We start from the raw sequence: 21,550 nt of genomic DNA, 5'->3' as shown, positions 1-21,550 counted from the left end.
GTGCTTCTTGTGACTGAAAGTCAAAAATAACAACATGAAAAAAAAAATAAAATAACAACATGGATGGATAATCAAAACTAATAACAGGGAAGGGATAAATAACTCCGTGTGTCACTTTCAAAAAGACACTGTGTGATTGGAACTCTCTGGATCCAACTTGCCTTCATGCTAGTCTGGATTTCTTTTCCCCCCCGCCTGATTCATCACCGGTGTTTACGCTTTCCTCAAGAAAGTGTCTTTACCCCCACATCAAAACCTCCTTAATGCTCGGAAACCGGCATTTCGCCTGCTTACTCTGCTATGCAAGTGTGACAGTGCGCACGTAAGCGGAGCATAATGAGAAAACAAAAAGGCACGTTTTTTTTGTTGTTGTTTTTGTTTTTTGCTTTTTTGGTTTTTAACCCACTGGGCCAGGCAGTGTGGCAGTGCGCAGTCTCATGAGGCGCCTGACGGACATGTTTGTAAAGACTTGGACGGTCACTTTATTTGGAATGACAAACCCTTCGCTCCACATAATGAGGTCAGTGAAGCATCCAGAAAAGAAACGTATAATTTGGTAGCGTGGGTCTGAAAGCACAGCTCTGCTGAGGCTATTTCAGTTTAATGAAGCAGCTACTTTACCGCTACCCACTCTTAGTGAATAGCCTCCTTGGCGTGTTTTTGAAAACTTGAATGTTGCTGGTAATCATGTCCCAGCAATCTCCTTAGAGAGCCTTTGTGCCCTGTCCTCAGAAGAAATATGCCGCTTTTACATGTTAATGGTTTTGAAATTAGTCATTTGCTCCATTTTCATTGGAAAGGAAGGTCAGTGTGTGATTTCCCGCCTGCCTTCATTTTGTCTGAACATTCCAGATACTCCCAAGTCAGTTCATCAGGCATGCAGGGCACTGCCTGGTTATAACATGCCTCAAAAGCCAGGGAAATGTTCTATCAAAGAGCATTCTTAATTCTCTGAGACTGTTCTTAGAATTCAGAGTCTAAAAGTCTCCCTCAGAGGGGGAAGTTCCTGGACAGCCTTTATTGCCTTTTTTTTTTTTTCGTTTCAATCACCAACTGACTTGTCCTGCCCGCTCATTGGTCTCATCCTTGGAGGCCTTGCCCCCCTGAGTATGCAGCCCCTCTAGGAAGGCGAAGGGACGTTTTAGAGATACTCCTGAGGCAAGTATCATGTAAAACGGAGGTCCACCTTCTGAATCCTGGACCAGGGTGAATGATGTGCAGTTCTGTGGGAGCAGAAAGCCATCGAGCCATTCCTCAGTTGTGCATTTGCATCCTCCAGCCCCCCACAAATGTAGGGCAGTTTCCCCCAAGTAAGCAAAGGCATGATTGCTAGTGGAAAGATGCCTTGCCCTCATGGCTCTGCAGCCCCGAAGAGGTTCTGGGAAACATTCCTCAAGAAATGCAAAGCCTGGCTTGAAAGGTCTGGACACTACACCATCAGCAACTTCGAAGGAGTACCTAGTCATCTCTCAGAAAATATTTCTTTGAGCGGACAAAAGAATGAATACATTCGCTTCTTGGATTTGCTTTGTGGACCGACTCTGGTTGTGAGAGTGACAGGGCACCCTTCTAGAACATATTGAGACCTAAGGAGCGTGCTTGTTAAAAATCTCAGGAATTACTAGCATCGAATTTGGAGGTCCATTCTTGCCACAGATTGCCTCTCCAGGCTTGGGCCTGCTTAGTCCACTGCCCAGGCAGCCTTCCTGACCAGGTTAGTGCCAGCTAACACACATACTCTTATGCTCTTATTTTCACCTTTAAACCCCATGATAACTTGTACACCCAAACAGAGGTGCCAAAATAACAGATTCCTCCCCCAGACATCTTGTTGTCCTACAACTAAAAGATTCAAGTTGAGTTGCCGCTGAAAATACAGTTCTGATAGAAGCAGGCACTTGGGGGCGTGGCTTGCATTTTATTTCCTAGTATATTTATCACATACTAGATAAGCTAAGATAATGGCAGCTGCTGTAACAAATAAACCCAAATCTCTCAAACATAATACATACCTTCACTAAACATTCATCATGGACAGGTGACAACCTGTGTGCAGGGATCTGAAGGAGACAGGGCTGAGGAAGAGAAATAGATGTTCAGGGAAGAGGGTCCCTTCGTGCTCCCCCACCAAGAGAGTCGGAGCAGTACAACGTCAGAGCTCAAGCATGATCCAGAGGTACAGCATGGTGGAAACTGACCAGCCACGGGGGAAGGGAGTTTTCAAAGAGAGAAACAAGATGCAACTCAGCCTAGAAAAAAGAGCAGAAATTAAGGTTAACGTGGCAATAGTCCCCTGCACGCGGCTCATCCCAGTTTACGGAGCGTGTTCACAGGTATTATTTTAGGCCTCACAAACAACCCGATCAAGTGGCTCAGGAATATTAGTGCCTTTATTCCAAATACGCAAGAGATCTCCACAAAGGCTGAGAGGCTATGTGATTTAGCCAGGTGAGCAATGAGCCAAGGTGCAGGCGTGGGTGCCCTGCCTCTGAGAACAGAGCTTCCTCCCATAACTCTGTGATCCTCAGGGAGGTTTCAGGGACTGCTGGGGCCAGGGGGGCTGAGGAGGTGAACAGAGGGCCCCTGCCTTCCCCTCCCCCACGTCCTCCGGCCGCATCCTCGTGGTGCCAGCCATGTTCCCATGGAAATCACTTACCAAAGGCAGACCGTTCAGAAACATGGCAGCAATTAGCCGTAGCCCGGCTGGGTTCTTGCTTTGGTAAAACCTGTACTGTCCTTTAAAGGGGTCACAGTTTAACAAACAGGCCTTTTTAATCTTCACAATGGTCTCATCAGGCTTTCATTCATTTAGCCACTCCCTCCTCTTTTGCCGGCTCCCTCTCCTGCACCTAGCGCCTTCCTTTTCACTCTGTGCAGATGGATTTGGCCGATGCCAAATCATGTTCTATTCACAGCCTGAGAAAGAAAGAATACAAGGTGTCAAGCCTGGCCAACAAAGGACCTGCCCTACCAGTGCAATCTGATGTTCAAGTTTACACAGACACACCACCCCCCACGGGCACTGTGGTTTTGTCCTGAACAATCCCAGACAGCAGAATTCTTGGCTGAACCAGGAAGACATGTTCCCACAAGAGCAGCAGTGCTGATAAGAAAGCGGTCGAATTGGTGCTTGAAATTTTGCAGAAAGACCAGTGGAAGCCCAGTCAGGCTGCAAACCGACAGCTCAGCTCTTTCCAGCATCCACAGCAACAGCCTGCTCTTTTCCCAGGTGGCCCTAAAGGAGACAGGGAAATGCAGTGGGCCATTTGTCACTGCCCCTGCTGCCACATATGTATGCCAATTGGTGCATGCAGCCTACACAGGCCCACTCCTGCCCCAGGCCCGGTCTAGGCCTCTGTGCTTCCTTTTGACTGAGACTGGGGACAGTCTCCTCCTCCTCCACCTGGGGAGATGACTAGATCCACTCTTGTGGGGTCAGAACCAACTTAGCCCTTCCCACCATGATCTCAGGTGCCCATGCTCTGCATAATCCCTTCTATCCAATTTTCAATTCAAGATATGATCTTGTAGGGGCACCCGTGGGTGGTTCAGTGGATTAAGTGTCTGACTCTTGATTTTGGCTCAGGTCATGATCTCATGGTCGTGGGATCAAGCCCCACCTCAGGCTCCATGCTGAGCATGCCTGGAGCCTGCTTTAGATTCTCTCTCTCTGTCTCTCTCTCTGTCTCTCTCTGTCTCTCTCCCTCCCTGTCTTTCTGCCCCTCCCCTGCTTGTGCTGTCTCCCTCAAAATAAATAAATATTAAAAAAAAAAAAAAAAAAGACATGATCTCTTCAAAGTGTGTGAACTCATCATGGGCATGCCAGGCTTGGTACCTCAAGATTATTCTGATGCATGGTGGTCTGTGAATATGGTGGTGTATTCAGTGAGTGCTGGACTGGAGCATCATATCCATCAGGTCCCAAGTTGGGTTCAGGGCTTGCTTGCAGGAGAAGGCAACATAGAGGAGCCTTCCTTCCCTTTATGCTCAACTCCGTGCCCAGCACCCACTGTGAATGAAATGAACTGATCAGACCACTGATGATCCCTTTTGCCTTTGAGAAGGGAAATTAAATGATGAAGTATATCACCCAGAAGTGAAATTACAGATATAAAATAAGTTTAAAGGGAACTCTACTTCGTGAATTGTTGTAAGGGCATTTTATTGCAGATTTAGGTCATATATTTAGAATTGCTTCCTTTGATGAGAACTTAATCTAGGTTATAAGTGAACGAACTTGGGGACATTGTGTGCCTGAGTGATGTCCCGTCACTAGAGTTAGCTTAATTACTGACTGCCTGGGTCTCATCTTCTCCCTCTGTGCATCTCTCCTCTGCCTCCTCCCCATGCCATCGAGCATAGGGAGGGAGCGTTTGGTCCTAGGAGTTGAAGTTATGCAGAACCTGAAAATAGACTCATAGAATGCATCCAGACATAATGATTCCATGCGGCAAGAAGGTCACTGTGTCTGCTTTTCCTGCCAATACATCCCTGGCTCTTTATCTATGGCTGCCTTGTGAGGCAAGAGAGCTGTGCCAGGAAGTTACACTTGGTGACTAGGAGGCATTATTAGAATTTAAGATCACGTCAATGGGGTTTTATAAGAGCAGGGATAGGGAAGGGGGAGTAGACAGAGTTTTAGAAGTCGGTCTTTGAACATCCTTTTGTTCTGTGGCCTGAGAGCTACTATAACTCAATTACTAAAAAAAAAAAAAAAAAAAAAAAAAAATCTGGCCTCAGTTACAAATCAACTCTGCCCTGTTAACCCTGCCAAAAATTAAAAAGGCATCCACCCAGAAAGTTTACTGTGGTTATCCAAGTGGTGGGATCATCTGTGAGTCGTGTTGTTTTCTTTGTACTTTTCTGTACTTTCTATAACATACATTTCTGGCTTTTACAGTATTAAAAACAAACAAACAAAGGCAACATATCCTATTTAAAAAGCAAAACCAGGGGTACCTGGGTGGCTCAGTTGGTAAAGTGTCCGACTCTTGGTTTCAGCGTAGGTCATGATCTCATGGTTCGTGGGTTTGGGCCGCGCTTCAGGCTCTGGGCTGACAGCGCGGAGTCTGCTCAGGATTCTGTTTCTCTCTCTCTGCCCCTCCCCTATGCATGCTCAAAGTCCCTCTCTCTCTTTCTCAAAATAAATGAAGAAACTTTTAAAAAATAATAAAAAATAAAAAGCAAAACCACACTGGCTAATTATCCGGGTGTGTCCTTGACTGCCCAGTGCCTGGTGGTTGGAAAGCCCACCAGGGAGGTGACGACAACATGTGGGGACAGCCCTGCCTGTGTCCCTACATCGGGCCTCTGACCAGGGCTGGTTGTCCACTACCCCGTCCTCACTTCCGGCTTCCAGAGGTCTCCCAGGACAGGCCAGATCACAAACACTAAGAGCAATGGTGACGGCCATGGACAGGAACAGGAACATGCTGGAGCAAGGCCAGCCAGACACCTCAGCACAAGGAGGGGATTCCGTTCCTGTCCAGTTGCCCCTGATGGCCAGGCTCCTTGACATGTGCTTTTCGGGAGGGATAGTGTCAGTTCAAGTTCACCTGCAAGCACTATGTTCTCATCCTAATAACAGCCAGTAGATGCAAATTGTTCTGGAAGTTGGGATGATCCTGTTTCCCAGACCCATAGGAGTCAAGTACTGTATGATAACCAGGAGAAACAGCTAGGAGAAAGCAACCCACTGAGGAATTCCAAAAATCTTTCGGGGGCTGTGAGGTGGATTTATTTTGATTTGGGGCCTTTACCATCCAGTCTGGTTGTTGATGTGAACTCCATCCGTCAACCAGTCCTGCCTCTGTCTATAGAGTCTGGGCTATCATGGGCTCTGGAGCTTGAGATGAGCAGGCTGGGCAGAAATAGCCATATTCCTAGAGGTGAGATTCAATACCTGCAAGTTTCTGTAAAGATGTCTGTTTCTCATGTATCGCATGCAGACCTGTTACTGGATACGGTGGGGTTGCTCACACCGGTGCATCTGGGTGCTTTTAATTTGAGGTCTGGTTCAAGCCCCCACCACACTGATCGGGGACAGAATTCATTGCAGGCCCTGTGACAGACTGTGTGTCAGGGAGGCAAGGCCTTTACTAAGAATGCATTTTAAGAGCCTGTAGAGAGCTCATTCGTCATCATTTCTTGCGTTCCTCTATGATGATGCAGTGTCCCTGGATTTTAGGTATTCCACTAACAAAAACTCAATTCTAATGTCTCGATTGTGATGTCCCTTAGGAAACAATATAACGACCTCATCCAGCTAATCATTTCTCATGAATAACTTTTTAAGACAAGGCTAAAATAGGTTAAGTTTTTAAAGGAAGTTAATTGTCAAGATATATTAAGTAGATAATTGCATTATGGGACACAGATATGGCAATGGTCAGAAACGTGGTACATTAATTGAACGATTCACTTTGGCAGATATTGTCCTAGAAGGTGCTACTTGGCCAAAGTCTTTTTTTTTCTTTCCCTTACTCTCTTTCTTTAATCTTAGCATCTCAGAATGAAGCCGAATGGAAAATAAATTGCTTACAAGAAAAAAAGAGTTGCGAGCGGTTTTAATAAAGATTCTAGTAACTTTGAGAGAGTGTCAACAAAGACTTATTGCTTCTCTGGCACAGAGCAGGAGAACCGCTTATCTCCTCTTCAGATCTGGCTCCAGAGCCATCACGCCCTCTCCCCTCCAAGAGCAGGGATCCTAAATGTTCACGTACACTGCTATTTACGTATGCCCGCCATCTTGTTCACAACCACATCCACTGTTTCTCGTGGGTTCTGTGTGTGTGCACACACGTGTTACATGGTAACAAGATAATGCACCATGTCTAGGCTCCCCGTGTTATTCCTATTAAATGACGACACGGCGATGTTGGTGGCCCGTAGTTCTCCATTTTCTATTAACCACCCTGCCCAAGTAAACTGTTTTCTGATCTCTCCTAGATGGAAATCTTGCATGAACGTGGAAGCCATTAGCAGAGTAATTGCTGTCTGTTACCATGACAACCAGCCGCTGCAGTCACCTGCCGGAAGTGCTGCCAGACTGCACCAGCTCGGCTGCGCCCGTGGTGAAGACCGTGGACGACTGTGGCAGCCTCGTGAATGGGCAGCCGCAGTATGTCATGCAAGTTTCGGCCAAGGACGGGCAGCTGCTGTCAACAGTAGTGCGGACTCTTGCCACCCAGAGGTAGTACCGCTATTAAATAAATGAATCTGTAACTGAGCCGGAGCACTCTGTCAGATGCAGGATGCTGAAAGGAATGTAAACAGTGCTCAGGGCTTTGTGTCAGGTGAGAGGAGGTGCTGAGGGAAGAAAAAACTATACAAGTTCTCTGATCAGCGTTTCTATAGCAATGGGGTGTAATGCTAAAATCCACACTCCTGAGTTCTCCACTTAAAACACTTGCAGAGAGCCAGGCAGGGAAGGATCCCACAGGACACAGGATGGCTTTCTTTACCTGTGTTATTTGGACAATGCTATGGTAAATTACACTCTCTGTCGCCCTATGCTAACAAAAGTAGCTCTTTGTTAGAAAGGAGGGAAGGAGGCACCTGAATTCCGGTGACAAAGCCAAAGTGATTAGACTTGTGGGCAAAACTTCTGAAGTGACCTTCCTAGTGCTTGTGCTAATCAGCACAGCCTGGTGGGAGCACTATTCTGGGTGAGTCGCTTCTGTGGTATGTCCCCACTCAGGAGTGGGGGCACTTCTGTTGCCCCCTCCTTTGCGCCCCATGGGCCCTTCACCCCTGATCCTTCACAACATACCCTGCCTGCCCCCACAGCTTGTCTCCCTTGGATGATGAAACAAAACAAGGCCGTGGGCTCTGAGCAGCCCCGAGATGGCTTATCCAGGCCGGCACTTGGTCCCTGGAGCGCTCCCCTTGTCTGGTGGCAGACTGAGAGCCATGGGCTGTCCGGCCAATACGTGCTCCTTGGCTTCTCCAGCTTTCTTGCAGAACAGTTACGTGCAACTTTGATCTAATAATGTAAAATGCCTGTCAACACTGGACCTGCCCTAAGATGCCGGCACCACCACTCCTGATTCTGGAAGGTTGGGCCAGTAACTCACATGTTGACTGGTTATCTTTGTCTGAGGAATGCAACCAAGCCCTACAGTAGAGATACAGGCCCACATGCAACTGCAGCAGGACTGTGGGTAGCACCACAGCGTTTTCCGTTACCCCAGCCTGGACACAGAAGCCACCAAACACAGACTTACACACTCATGCATCTTGTAAACATTCCCCACACACCGCCTTCTGCCAATCTGTGCAGCTAGCAAAGGGATAAAGTAGAAGAAAGTCAATATATATGTTCCCACCTCTTGGAAAGCTTCTAACAATTGGTTTAGGACTCAGAATATGATGAGGCAATGAGCACCATTGCTCACCTGCTAACTGAGACAGATGACCGGGTGTACCCTGAAGCCTTCAGACACCTTGTTTAATCAGAAGAACAGGCTTGACTTAGACCTATGAGCCAGTTGTGTGAGTGTGTGTGTGTGTGTGTGTGTGTGTCTGTGTCTGTCTGTGTGCGTGCGCGCAGGCGCACAGATCAGGCACTTTCACGTGTTCTACCAGGTGCTCAGGTAAACCAGACGATTTTCGACTTTCACGTGCATTTGGCTCAGTGGGAATGAAGGAGGCCAGGAATAGTCAGAGACAAAGTCAACTCTACTCCTTAAACTTCCTTCTCTCAGCCCTGAGCATGAGTGGATCCCACTTCTGGGCAAGTGGGAAGATTTTTTTCCTCTTTTAAGCCTTCACTGGTTCCCAGGATCATCCCAGAAAGGTCTTTGGGAAACAGCAGTTACTTCCATGGCCATTTCCATTTGGACCAAAGATGGTGTCAAAGAGAGGGATGGGTCTAGGTTGGGCAAGGACCGGTGCAGAGGCTGTTCTTCAGGTTGGCACATACAGTGATAACATAATTTAAAACCTAATGCCCAGTAAAGAAAAATATGAGAAGCAACATAAGAATATGTCCATCAGAAAGGAATGGTCCTCTCACAAAGACACAGTGTGCATTGGGAGGTGAGGCCATGTCAGTTTGAGCCCTCCATTGGCTACTAACTTCCCTGATGAGGGCCGTGTCATTGGACTTTTCCTGACCTGAGTTTTTCTGCGAGCAGAAATAGTTACCACTAACTACGCATGTACTACAGGCTGGTCCCTATTCTAAGCTTCTGATTTGAACTGTCACTTCTCCTCACAGTCACACAAGAGGAAGACACCATTCGTGCAGCCGCTCTGGAAAACAGTGTGGAGGTTCCTCAAAAAATTAAAAATAGATCTACCCTATGACCCAGCAATAGCACTGCTAGGAATTTACCCAAGGGATACAGGAGTGCTGATGCATAGGGGCACTTGTACCCCAATGTTGACAGCAGCACTCTCAACAATAGCCAAATTATGGAAAGAGCCTAAATGTCCATCAACTGATGAATGGATAAAGAAATTATAGTTTATATACACAATGGAATACTACTTGGCAATGAGAAAGAATGAACTATGGCATTTTGTAGCAACATGGATGGAACTGGAGAGTGTGATGCTAAGTGAAATAAGCCATACAGAGAAAGACAGATACCATATGTTTTCACTCTTAGATGGATCCCGAGAACCTTAACAGAAGACCATGGGGGAGGGGAAGGAAAAAAAGTAGTTAGAGAGGGAGGGAGCCAAACCATAAGAGACTCTTAAAAACTGAGAACAATCTGAAGGTTGATGGGGGGTGGAAGGGAAGGGAGGGTGGGTGATGGGTATTGAGGAGGGCACCTGTTGGGATGAGCACTGGGTATGGAAACCAACTTGACAATAAATTTCATATTAAAAAAAAAAAAAAGAGGAAGGCACCATTCTTTGTGCCTGTCTTAGAGATGAGGAAACTAACATACAGAGACATGACATTAATCGCACCAAATTAGCCAGTGTGGGTAGGCACCAGAGCTGGGGTTCAGGCCCAGGCACCACTCCAGAACCTGCCTCAGGAACCACCACACCGTGTGCCTTCAAGAAGTGCGCAGGGCTGGTTTTTCTAAATTCATGGCAGAGCTCTAGACTCAGGCCACCTCTGTGGGACACACCCATTACTTGCGTTGAGCTTAGTATCCTTAGCATCCTAGGAAAGCTCAAAGGATCACCTGCCGCTCAGCTCACGGCTCTGGCTCAGACCTCAGTTCTGTGCAACAGCTTGAGAGCTGGCTGCCAGTTAACTTCCCACCCCTCATTCTCCCACCCTTACGGAAGGAGAAAGGAAAAGAACCCGTGAGTTTTTCCAAGTGTCCTGGCTTGATTCAAAAGACGAAGTTTGCCTGGAAACTACAGTTGGTGTCTTTTCAAAACAATTTCTGTTTTTAAGGGTGAGGAGTAGTTTTTATTTTTCGATCGGGAGTCTGCCTGAACAACATTCACGTCCAAGACAAAAATAACACACCGCTCGCTTTCACCCACTTTTGGTCCCGGGCCATCCCCTGCTTCTTTATATTGGCGAAGGGAGATGCCCAAGGGCCCCCCCTCCCCCCATGTACACAGAGCGTACATCTAGGGTTTGAAAGCAAGCGCCTGTTGGAGCAGCTGCCACTGGGGAGGGTCTGAGGGACGCAGAGCCAGAGGACCATCCTCTTGGTGATGGTCTCCAGCCTGGTGACCAGCAGGCCCCCCTCCTTCTCTTGCAGCCCCTTCAATGACCGGCCGATGTGCAGAATCTGCCACGAGGGCAGCAGCCAAGAGGACTTGCTCTCTCCCTGCGAATGCACAGGGACCTTGGGGACAATTCATCGGAGCTGCCTGGAGCACTGGCTGTCATCCTCAAACACCAGCTACTGTGAACTCTGCCACTTCAAGTTTGCAGTCGAGCGCAAACCCAGGCCGTTAGTGGAGGTCAGTAATTGGGGCACGTCCTGAAAACTTAGCTCTAATGAGCAAATGATGTCTGCTTTGATGCCCAGATCACAAACCCCACGCAGCTCAATGAAGCACAGCGGGAGCAATGTGTAAGTGTGTGTGTGCGTGTGCATGTGTGTGCGTGACACAGACAGAAACGGCTCACGAGCTCACTCTGGAGCCGACAGTAGAAAAGTGATCTCCATGAAGTGGAGACAGGAGATGGGAAAGCAGTGTGAGGAGAAAGGGGAAGTTTATAAAGTTGCTGTCCATTTTCCCGTTCCTGAGAAGTGAGACAATACTTTCGCTTTGCATACCCTCTGCCCCAGTTGAAGCAACAGATACGTGGGCATTTGGCTTGCATACTCTGCGAGGTCTCTATGAAAAAATATAGCTGCATAGTATAATGGATACAGACCCAGACTTCCTAGATTTGAGTAGTGCCATGACCTTAGGTAAGTAACTTTACCTCTTGAAATTACTATGAGGATTACATGAATTAAGATTTCTAAAGCACTTAGAAGAATACCAAGTACATATCCAAGTGTTTGAATAAAAAAAAAATCTCTCTTAGGAAATTATACACAAGCTTTTTTCAGTTAATAACCTAATATTGGAATCTCTTTTCTTAAAAGGAAGGCATTTCAACCCAGCTATTAAAATGGCAGGACACTCTTTCATATTTTAGGAGCCACACATTTCTACGTTAGACCAAGGGTCTGGTCTATGCGTTAGCTAGGGGAAGTGGAAAATATCACTAGACTATTTTGCCCTCTCTCCTACCCTCAATGTCTATTAGACAGTTAAAAATTGGATGTTAGCAATAATAACTATTCTAATATATTATGAGCTGGAGCTAATTGAGAGAGACCAAGATCAAGATTATGTGCCTATAATCCAGACCCGCTGATAACCCACTCTTTATTTCAGCAGCTGACCCAGCAAAACTTGGGCATTAAGCTAGAGCTAGAAATCAAGACGCCCTTCTCAGAGACTATTTAAAACAGTATGTTAGCGCCTCAGCACTTAAGGCTCTGGAGAACTCTGTATGTACATGCTCTTGGGTTTGACCTTGAGAATTTAATCAGGACCTGTAACTGGGGCCTGTTTTAGCAATGACTTACTTGCCAAATGGCGTAAAATTTATTGGACTTGCCTCAATTCACCCTATGCTTTAAGACTCTGGATCAAGTGACCTCTTAATTTAGCAGCCTTGCTGCTTGACATCCACTCTCAGAAATTCATATTTGTAGAGTGCCTGTCAGGGATCTGGCCCCATGCCACGTTCACTGGGATTTACATTCCAGAACTTCTCTGCAGAAGGTGCATGGGGAGGTACATAATTAAATAATAAACAAGGGAGGTGGAAGATTTCTCAAGCCCGAAGGCAAAAGTTAAAAAAGAAGCCTACTTGTCCTTTCCAGAAACTTTCTGGAACCTCCCCAAGTTGGTATTGCGGCTTCCCCAGGGAAGCTAACTTCCCAGAGTTAAAAACCAAAAACAAAAAAAAAACAAACAAACAAAAAAAACAACTCTGCTTTAAAAGGGCTGTGCATCCAGTGGTCTTGACTGGTCTCTCCCCGGTAAAGAAGACTCTTACTTTCACTTGGTAAAAACCCCAGTGTGTGTATGTGTGTGTGTATGTGTGTGTGTGCACACGTGTGCATTTCACACGCACACATCTTGGTTTTTCTCAGCTAAATTGCCTGCATCGAATCACCCAGTGAACCCCTTCCATCTCAGAGACAGAAACATGTACCTATACACAAAGGTTCTTCAAAGTGGCCTATGCTTGGCCACAGACTCTGGGATCTTAGGCAACTGTCATTAAACAAGGAAACAGGGCAAATGACCTTGAGAATGTGTGAGGTGCTCTGTAAGATTTAGGACCATGCCTACAAAAACTTCACCCAAACGGTCACCAGTGGTGAAATTTTCATTGCACAAATGGAATGTGACATTTTTCAGAGTTAATGATGATTGAACAAGTTGAAAGTGAAAGGCAAACCTTCTCAGGCCGGGGGAGGCTGGCCGTTTGATCATCCCATGGCGAAATGAACTTGCTGTTTGACCACAAGCAATAAAAAGAAGTTGTCTTTGGTTTCTCAGCTGGAGGACAAATGAGAACCAGGTGCAGGCATAGTTTTAAACAAATGACATTACTAATTGACTTTTCCTCTCTTACCAAAGGGCAGGCTTATCCACACTGAGCTTTGCTTAATATTTTTCTCTCGAGATAACCATGAATTTTTTTTCTGGAAAATCAGCAAAACCTGCCTATTGGGGTTAAGCATTCGGAGTAGCTTTACTTTATTTCTTGTTTGCACTCTTCCAATTGCGTTAATCATTACGTACCAGTTGGATCTGCCTTCTCATTAAGGCACGAAAATTCTATAACAGTGAATTTCAAAATCAACATAATAATAACAGCTTCTTGTTTGCTAGAGGAAGTGGTTGAAAAAGTCATTTATAAATGTTATTTGTCAGCACCCAGGGGTTAGCAGTGGTCAGAATCACTGTCACACCTCAGACTCTCACACTCTTCCATAAACTCCCCCAGTCCTTCCTTCAAAGTAAACCTCATCCTCCAAATCTCCACTGTTGAGAAGACACTGCCCCATCCATTCCTTTCCTGCACTCTCCGCACCCAGCAGCTGGATGTTCATTTGTAACCGATCAGAAACCCAGGGTTTCTGTCTACGAGTTTCTACCCATCATGGCCAAAATCAATGGACTGGTTCTTATTAGCACCTCCAAAGTGGGTATCACCTCCCCATTTAGCCACTGTCCATCTGTGTGGCATGCCTCAGTTTCTCAGAGCTGCAGGACAATGAACTGGGGGTTCTCCATTATATCCTTGGTCTCTATGAATACATTCAAAAGCTATATCCCACACTTAAAAATGAGAGCATTTCATGGTACTTGATTTATAACTCAATAAGGTGACTCTGTGTGTGCCCATCTACTAACCTTCCTACCTCCACGGCCAGACCAAATCATTTAGTCTCCTCTGGTAAAATCACTGCCAATATTATATACTAATTTTTTTTTTCCTGCTAAGTAAGCCAGTATAACAAGAGAACTACACTGTGATCATCTGGTTTATTTGGATATGGGTGAATTTCCTCCAGTCCAGCTTATGTAAATCTCTTCAGGTCTGTGTCAATCAGCCAAAGCTTGAAAGGGAAGCGTTCAAACTGCACGTAGCAGAAAGGAAGAGCAGATAAGACACATTTCACACCTCCACAGCTAGTACTTCTGTCTTATAAAGGCTACGTATTTTTCATCGATGATGGAAATTTTACCCAGTAGCAATTTGTCAGATAAAGTATCCCCAAGAATAATGACCTGGTAGAACGCAGTAAATAGACATCCACTAACCATAAAAGGATTCACTGAATGACCAGCCTGGGTGGTTTTATGGGCTCCTTCCTGCTCATTTTTAGTTTTCCTCATTTCTCTCTGTAAATTGAACTCTGATGCCATTCTTTTATAACAAAGGGAAGAATACAGAAACCCAATAAAAGTACCATGATGCTTTCCCAAAAACGTGTGCCTTGACTCCCAACTACCACTGTGATTGTGTATCTGATTGAGCAGTTTGCCAAGGAAACCCATCTTATTACGTGCAAACAGCACGGTTGCAACATGAGTTTCCACTGATGGGAGTATCTGGCACTGGGCTTTCCTGAGACATGTATCCGTAACACCCATGCTTTCCCAGGGGACTTATGAAGTAATAGATCAGCTCAGCAACGTCCTGATTAAAATGAAATAGCCAGGAAATGGTGCAAATCTGGGGGGTGCGGGGGGGGGGGGGGGGGGGCTTTCTGCGCTCTGATCTTCCTCTGATCAAGGAGACATGGTGATTTTTCACAGAGGGAGTGATTAGGTTTCCATACTTCTAGTTCCTTTACACAGACCCAGCTGATTGATAAGAACTGTATGAACAATTTAAAAGCTGTTCCCTGTGACTCAGAGGGTTAGCTACAATGAGACCGATAATGTTTTCACACAGATCAGTTACTCAGAACATTGGGATGTAAAGCTAGGGAGAGGAGGATTTTTTTTTTCTCCCAAACTTTTTATTTATCATATACACACACACACACACACACACACACACACACACACATTTAAGTCATTCAAGGAAAATGCTTCTAAAGAGTGCCCTGGATTCAGTATAATCTCCAGCTACACAGCAGGAAGCAGAGTTGGACTGCTGGGGAGAAACCACTTTGTACCTTGGCATTTGCTATTTACTAGATTTAAGACTTCCCTCAAACCCTCTGAATATGTATGTATCAGACTTAGGCAGTGACATTGCTTGGCGATTTCCGATACATCTATGTATTGAATGGATGAGCTTTTGGTTTCTGAGTGTTCATATTCATCAGCAAACCTTTTTAGCATCGGGGTAATTAGGGAATGACACCATAGGAGATATAAAGGGATTAAAGGCGCTTCCCAGGCACGCGTACGACCTAATCCATCCCTTGAAGGCAGGCAGGCATGCTCCCCTCTTCATGCCAATTCGTGAGCGCAGCCTGGTAAGGGAGGTGGCTGGACCATGATCGCTATACGTGATAGGCAGTCAGGAGGTGTCTGCTCATTAAATAAATGCAAGAACAGAGAACCTCCCCTCCCCCCACTTGCAAACTTTTTTCATACTTTCGGCCTATGGTTGTAAATCAAAGAAAGTGACACCACGTCTTTACACAGCAGGACAAGATCTTACACAAGACACGCTAGTGACACAGCTTTGAGCTACAGGGCACGTGAGAAGATTCTGACCAATCCTGGCTCCTGCTCAGTCTTTGGTCCTAAATCGGGTTTTGAGGAAGGACAGGCAATTGCAGCCCTGTGTGCATGGTGACCAGGTGGCCAGTGAGGGGAGAACATGCACTCCAGGACTCAGCAGAAGAGTGCTGGCCCAAGTTAGAAAGGGTCAGGAGTAGGGTGGATCAGGCCGAATGGGAAAAATTCAGGCTTGGGGAGAAAAGCCCATATTGACCCTTGGATAGAGGAAGACATAGATTTACCATGGTTGCATTAGGTCACAATCCCTCGGCGAGGAAGAAGTGAGCCGGTCTCATGCACTGCCCTCAGACTTGTCTCTCCTACTCTGTGTCCTGTTCTGGAGGGACAAAATGGACGACAAGGTTGTATGCTGGCATCTATAAAGTGGGAGGGAAGGACTTCGGTTGAAACCACAGAAGTTCCCACTTCTTTTTTTGTTTTTTTAAGCGTATTCATTTTGAGGGGCGCCTGGGTGGCTCAGTTGGTTAAGTGTCTGACTTCAGCTCAGGTCATGATCTCACAGTTTATGAGTTCAAAGCCCCGTGTTGCACTCTGTGCTGACAGCTCAGAGCCTAGAGCCTGCTTCAGATTCTGTGTCTCCCTCTGTCTCTGCCCCTCCCTGGCTCACACCCTGTCTCTGTCTTCCAAAAATAAATAAATGTTAAAAAAAAAAAAAATTAGAATGGGGACTGCTTTAAAAAAAAAAGTTTATTCATTTTGAGAGAGACAGCAAGAACGAGTAGGGGAGGGGCAGAAAGAGAGGGAGAGAGAGAACCCCAAGCAGGCTCCACACTGTCAGGTGCCTGGAGCTTGAACTCACTGACTGTGAGATCATGACCTGAGCGGAAACCAAGAGTCAGATGCTTAACTGACTAAGCCACCCAGGTGCCCCAACAAGTTCCCACTTCTCACACTCACTCCCAGGCTGATGCCACCAGCTGAGCTCAGGACAGGTGAGCGTGGCTTCCCCCTGCTCTGCCCCCCAGCCTACTGGGCCCCTCCTAATGTGCGGCAACTCTCTCAACCGCTCCAGATGAGGCTAAGGCCTCACAAAGCAGAGGAAGGACCCATAGCGCGAAAGACAAGGAAGTATCCGTTACCAGAAAGGGGACTGTGTTGAGGAACCTGTGTATATGTTGTGGACAACAGAGCGGAGGCCCTCCCACTGAGAAATCCATGCCAGTGACCTTGCCAAGCGGGGCTTAATGTCCCGTCTCTGTAACCCATGTTGGGCTGGCCACTCACGATGTGCAGGGAGACCTTGGACAAGTCATGGCTCATCTTTATGCCTTAGCTTCCACCCCAGTCAAGAAAAGCAGAGCTCGGGGCGCCTGGGTGGCGCAGTCGGTTAAGCATCCGACTTCAGCCAGGTCACGATCTCGCGGTCCGTGAGTTCGAGCCCCACGTCGGGCTCTGGGCTGATGGCTCAGAGCCTGGAGCCTGTTTCCGATTCTGTGTCTCCCTCTCTCTCTGCCCCTCCCCCGTTCATGCTCTGTCTCTCTCTGTCCCAAAAATAAATAAACGTTGAAAAAAAAAAATTAAAAAAAAAAAAAAGAAAAGCAGAGCTCACACACTGGCTTGCTCAGGTGTGCTGTCAATCAACACTTTTTTTTTTTTTTTAAAGAATCTTTTTGGGGTTTCTTTATTTATATAAAGAGAGACAGAAACAGCATGATCGGGGGAGGGGCAGAGAGGGAGAAGAGAGAGAATCCCAAGTAGGCTCTACGCCAGGAGCACAGAGCCCAATGTGGGGACTGAACCCACAAAACCGCGAGACCATGACCCGAGCCAAAACCGAGTCTTGCTTAACCGCCTGAGCCACCCAGGCGCTCCTACACCTTTTTTATAAAGGAATTTTAATATCCCTAGATCTGATGAGTGATTGCAGTTCACCCGGGCCTTACCTCTTGCTCGTACCCACCCGGCCCTCTTCGCCCCCTTGCATTATCTGCCTGCCATTTACCTTTGATTGCGAAACTGGGTGATTTCTCCCACCTTTAAGAGTTTTCTGTGTGCATTTTTTTCTACCAGCATCTTTCTTTCTGAGTAGTAGAGACCGACCCCAAGGATATCCCTTCTGTTGTGCCCACATTATAAGTGAGCTGAAGTGGCTGGTTCAGAATCACACGGCAAATGAACCACGAAGAGACGGTGTACCAGCCTGGGAGGGGTCAGGATAACAACAGTTCAGATACCTTACCCCTGCAGCCACCGTTAGCATTGGCCAGGCGCTTCCTTAACCTCTGGTAAGGTCTCTGGATGGGCCACCAGCCTACACACAGGCTCGGGACACCATCTCTGGTGCCAGCAGTTGAGATGACATCCCAGATGACCTCAGCCTGAAATCCTCCACCTTGTGGCTGTTCTGTCTTGAACTTTCCTCTTGGTGTCGGTGGCTAATTTGGCAGTTGCTTCTTTACTTAAAGCTTAGTTACAAAGAAGCTGTTTTAAGGTAGCTATTAAATTCACAGCTTGCTTCATTAGAAATCACTTCATTAAAAAAGCAAGCCAACCGAAGTGTTCACATGGCCGTGCCAGATGGAAGTGAGCTAAGTGCTTGGTGCCTGTGTTTTCAGCCCATCCACTGCTGGTACAGGATTAATTTGGAGGGAAAATCCAGCGCCATGCATAAAAAGAATTACATGACCAGATTCTATTATTTTAAATTGTACTGATCCTCGCAGTGAACTCGGTTTGAAATACAAATTAGCATCCATGTTCGCAAGAGGACCTCTGTCGGTCCAGCCCTGCTCCCTTGCACTAGCTCACTGAGGACCTCGAGAAGCCGAGACAGAAAGAGGCAAAACACCAAGAGTTGCTTCGCCCAACTTTTTAGTTTTAATTCTGTGTTTTTAAAAAAAAATCCAAAGGAGGACAAAGAATAACGTGTCAAACAGATGTGTCTCCACCACCTAGAATTAACAAACCTTAGCGTTTTGAGAGCAACACACCTTTCAAGGAACAGCTTCTTTGCGGGGGTGGGGGTGGTGCAGAGAGAAAATGTCTGTAGTCTTCACGAATTCCCCCTTAGATGTTCTCAAACACAGGAGAAAAGGGAGCCAGGTTTTCCTTAAACACATCTGGGCCAAGAATAAGAGGAAGTAAACAAAAGGAGACTGATAAGCCCGTGAGATTCTGGACCCTTTTAGCTAACTTCAAATGTGAGAACAACTAGCCCAGCCAGCATTGGCCACTGAGAGGTCCGCTTCTTTCAAAGGCATGTGATTAGAAGTTATTCCGTGGGAGTTCAGAGTGGTGGTGGGTGGAGGTGAAAATGTCCCGGGGCAGCCGGCAGGAGAGCTGCATAAAGGGGAGTCTGAGAGAGGAGCAACGCGATGTCACTGAATGACTAAAGCTGGTGGTAATCATCTCTCCCTAAGGTCTGCCAAAATAACAAGGCGCATTTAGCTCCCGGGCGGGAGTAAGAGGCACCAGCTTGAACGGAAAGGAGACATTGATTGCGTACCCCCTGGCCCAGGTTTCAGATGCAGAGTTAGACTATATGCACACAGCCCCCCTGCCGAGGGCTCCTGCCAGCCCCTGCTCTGGTCTCTTCAGTTTTAAGTGTCAATAACTCCAAAGAAAGAATACGCATTATTAAACAAATAATGGTGTGAAATATTGCAAGCGGTACATGATTATAGTTAAATACTGCCTGATGGACAATTGTACTCGAATGAGCAAAGTGGAGAAGGGTCTTCTGTTAGGAAGTGGGAGATCAGTGGCTGTTCATTCAGAGTGATAGCCTGCTCTCTGCCTGTTGTCACCAAAAACTTTGTTTTTTTCAGAATAGGCACAGATCTTGACGTGACACCCAAATACAGGGGCATTAATTGATTTCACTTTGAGTCCACCTGTTTCTGTCCCGACGGTGTTCACCTCCCAGAGTTTTCTTCTTATTAAATTATTTCCCCCTTTTTAAGGGAAAGGGAACTATTCTATGCCATACTGTTTCTATACCCATCTTATTTCAAAGTCCACATCCGTATAAAGATACGATCCCTGTAAACAGATAGTAACCCATTTTGTAGGTAAAGAAACTGAGACTCTGAGATGTTAGGTCCCTCTTAGGAGATCTTTTTTTTTCCTTAACGTTTATTTATTTTTGAGAAAGAGAGACAGAGTGCAAGCAGGCAAGGGGCAGAGACAGAGGGAGACACAGCATCCGAAGCAGGCTCCAGGCTCTGAGCTGTCAGCACAGAGCCCAACACAGGGCTCGAACGCACAAACCAGGAGATCATGACCTGAGCCGAAGTCAGACACTTAACCAATTGAGCCACCCAGGTACCCCTCCCTCTTCAGAGATCTTAAACACTCTCAGCCACAGGGCCAGTAAGTGGAGAAGGCAGAAGAATCTAGATCGCCACAGCCCCTCATCTGTGCTGTCCCCACCATGCCTGGATTCTTCTGTCTCAGCTGGAAAAGTACTCCCTCTCACTTGTTCGTTGACATGCATATGCACAAGCACACACAGAGCCAAGGGCTTCTTCCCAATTGCCAGCCTTTCTAAGAGACTAACTGTATGGATGATTAAAGCTGTGATCTCCTCTTGACACTGAATTTGTCTATTAAACCTAAAGCGGTTACAGGGTGGGAAGGATGAACACAGGATTTTTAAGGCAGTCAACCTTCCCTGAACAATGGTGGGTGCGTGTCATTTTGCATTTGTGCAGACCCATAAAATGAACAATACTAAGAATGAACCCTACTGTAAAGGACGACTCTGGGCCATAACAGTGTGTCCATGTAGGTTACTGACTGTAACAAATGCACCACTCAGGTGGGGATGTTGATAATGGGTGGCTCGGTCAGTTAAGCCTCCGACTTTGGCTCAGGTCATGATCTAACAGTTCATGGGTTCAAGCGCTACGTTGGGCTCTGTGCTGTCAGCTCAGAGCCTGAAGCCTGCTTCAGATTCTGTGTCTCCCTCTCTCTCTGTACCCTTCCCCCACTTGCGCTCTATCTCTCTCAAAAATAAATAAATATTTTTAAAAATATTTTAAAGCAAAACCAAGCAGAAGAACAGACTTGGGCTGGTTCTGATTGAGAGCCAGGATTGTGGAATAGCATTCCTTCTTTGTGCCTCTTTCTGCCCTAGTCTGATGTAGTCTAAGCTCTTAGGTACAGCAACCCGTTAGGAGCTAGAAAAGTTTCTTCCTTTCCAAGGACTTCACACCCCTTCTTTGTTTCTTCTCATCTGGTTACTCCTTTTCAACATTTGAGTCTTCGTTTTACTGAGTTATTATGTCACCAATTTCTTCTGAGATTTCTCCTAAGAGAGATGTCATTAGAAAGCCCGGTGAACACAATATTGTTCACCTTTTCCCTCCTTTTATGAACCGTTGTGAAGGTTAATCACTCCTAATGTGGTCGCCCACATTTGTGAGATAAATGTCTTTAAAGACTGTCATCTAGATCTTTCGGGTTGGCAAAAATTGTTTTGCAACTCATGAAGGAAAACACCGGCTTTTCTCTTGAATTATTTGTATAATTGCCTCAATTCTTTGCTTCCCTTCCCTGACAGGTGCTGCAGATTTGGGGAAAGATAAGAAAGACCCTGTCAGGTCCTGTAGCTTGGCTTCCCTCCTTTATTTTTCACTAACTGTGTATTTCTCTGCCTCATCAACAGCCTGCCTGTATGCTTCAGATAGGACCCTGTGATATTGTCTGATAAAACTTTTCTTTGCAATCCATTATTACAGAGTTGGATAGATTTACACTGCAACGGATATGTGAGAGGAAAGTTAGGACTGTATATGCATAATGTGAGGGAGAGAGAAAACTCTACTGAAGTTTTTAGTTTACTGAAAAATGGGTTTAATTCTTAGATGTGCCATTTATGAAAATGTGTAAGATATGT

At 46.2% G+C, this 21,550-nt stretch overlaps 1 protein-coding gene and 1 long non-coding RNA gene across 4 annotated transcripts in view; one reads left to right on the top strand and one right to left on the bottom strand.

Annotated features, from left to right (window-relative positions):
* MARCHF3 (membrane associated ring-CH-type finger 3) overlaps positions 1-21,550 on the top strand; it is a 148,997-nt gene that overhangs the window by 104,817 nt on the left and 22,630 nt on the right. For both annotated transcript variants that reach the window (XM_040444360.1, XM_040444361.1), the window contains exons 2-3: positions 6,949-7,192; positions 10,683-10,887. In XM_040444360.1, coding sequence (XP_040300294.1) covers positions 7,005-7,192; positions 10,683-10,887 — 393 coding nt within the window. In that variant the 5' untranslated portion in view covers positions 6,949-7,004. The remainder of the gene's footprint in view (positions 1-6,948; positions 7,193-10,682; positions 10,888-21,550) is intronic.
* Positions 1-21,550, bottom strand: part of LOC121010637 (uncharacterized) — a 49,726-nt gene that overhangs the window by 16,095 nt on the left and 12,081 nt on the right. Inside the window, exons 2-4 of one of the 2 annotated variants that reach the window (XR_005781299.1) lie at positions 15,933-16,027; positions 2,657-3,235; positions 2,013-2,249 (exon numbers count right to left, since the gene is read on the bottom strand). This is a non-coding gene — a long non-coding RNA (uncharacterized LOC121010637). Of the gene's footprint in view, positions 1-2,012; positions 3,236-15,932; positions 16,028-21,550 lie in introns of both variants that reach the window. The other variant, XR_005781298.1, reaches the window with a different exon arrangement.

The sequence above is a fragment of the Herpailurus yagouaroundi genome, unplaced genomic scaffold, assembly GCF_014898765.1.
Source record: "Herpailurus yagouaroundi ecotype Mexico unplaced genomic scaffold, PumYag 192, whole genome shotgun sequence".
NCBI lineage: Eukaryota > Metazoa > Chordata > Mammalia > Carnivora > Felidae > Herpailurus > Herpailurus yagouaroundi.
The sequence above is the reverse complement of the archived record's forward strand: the minus strand, read 5'-3'. Positions and strand labels throughout refer to the sequence as shown.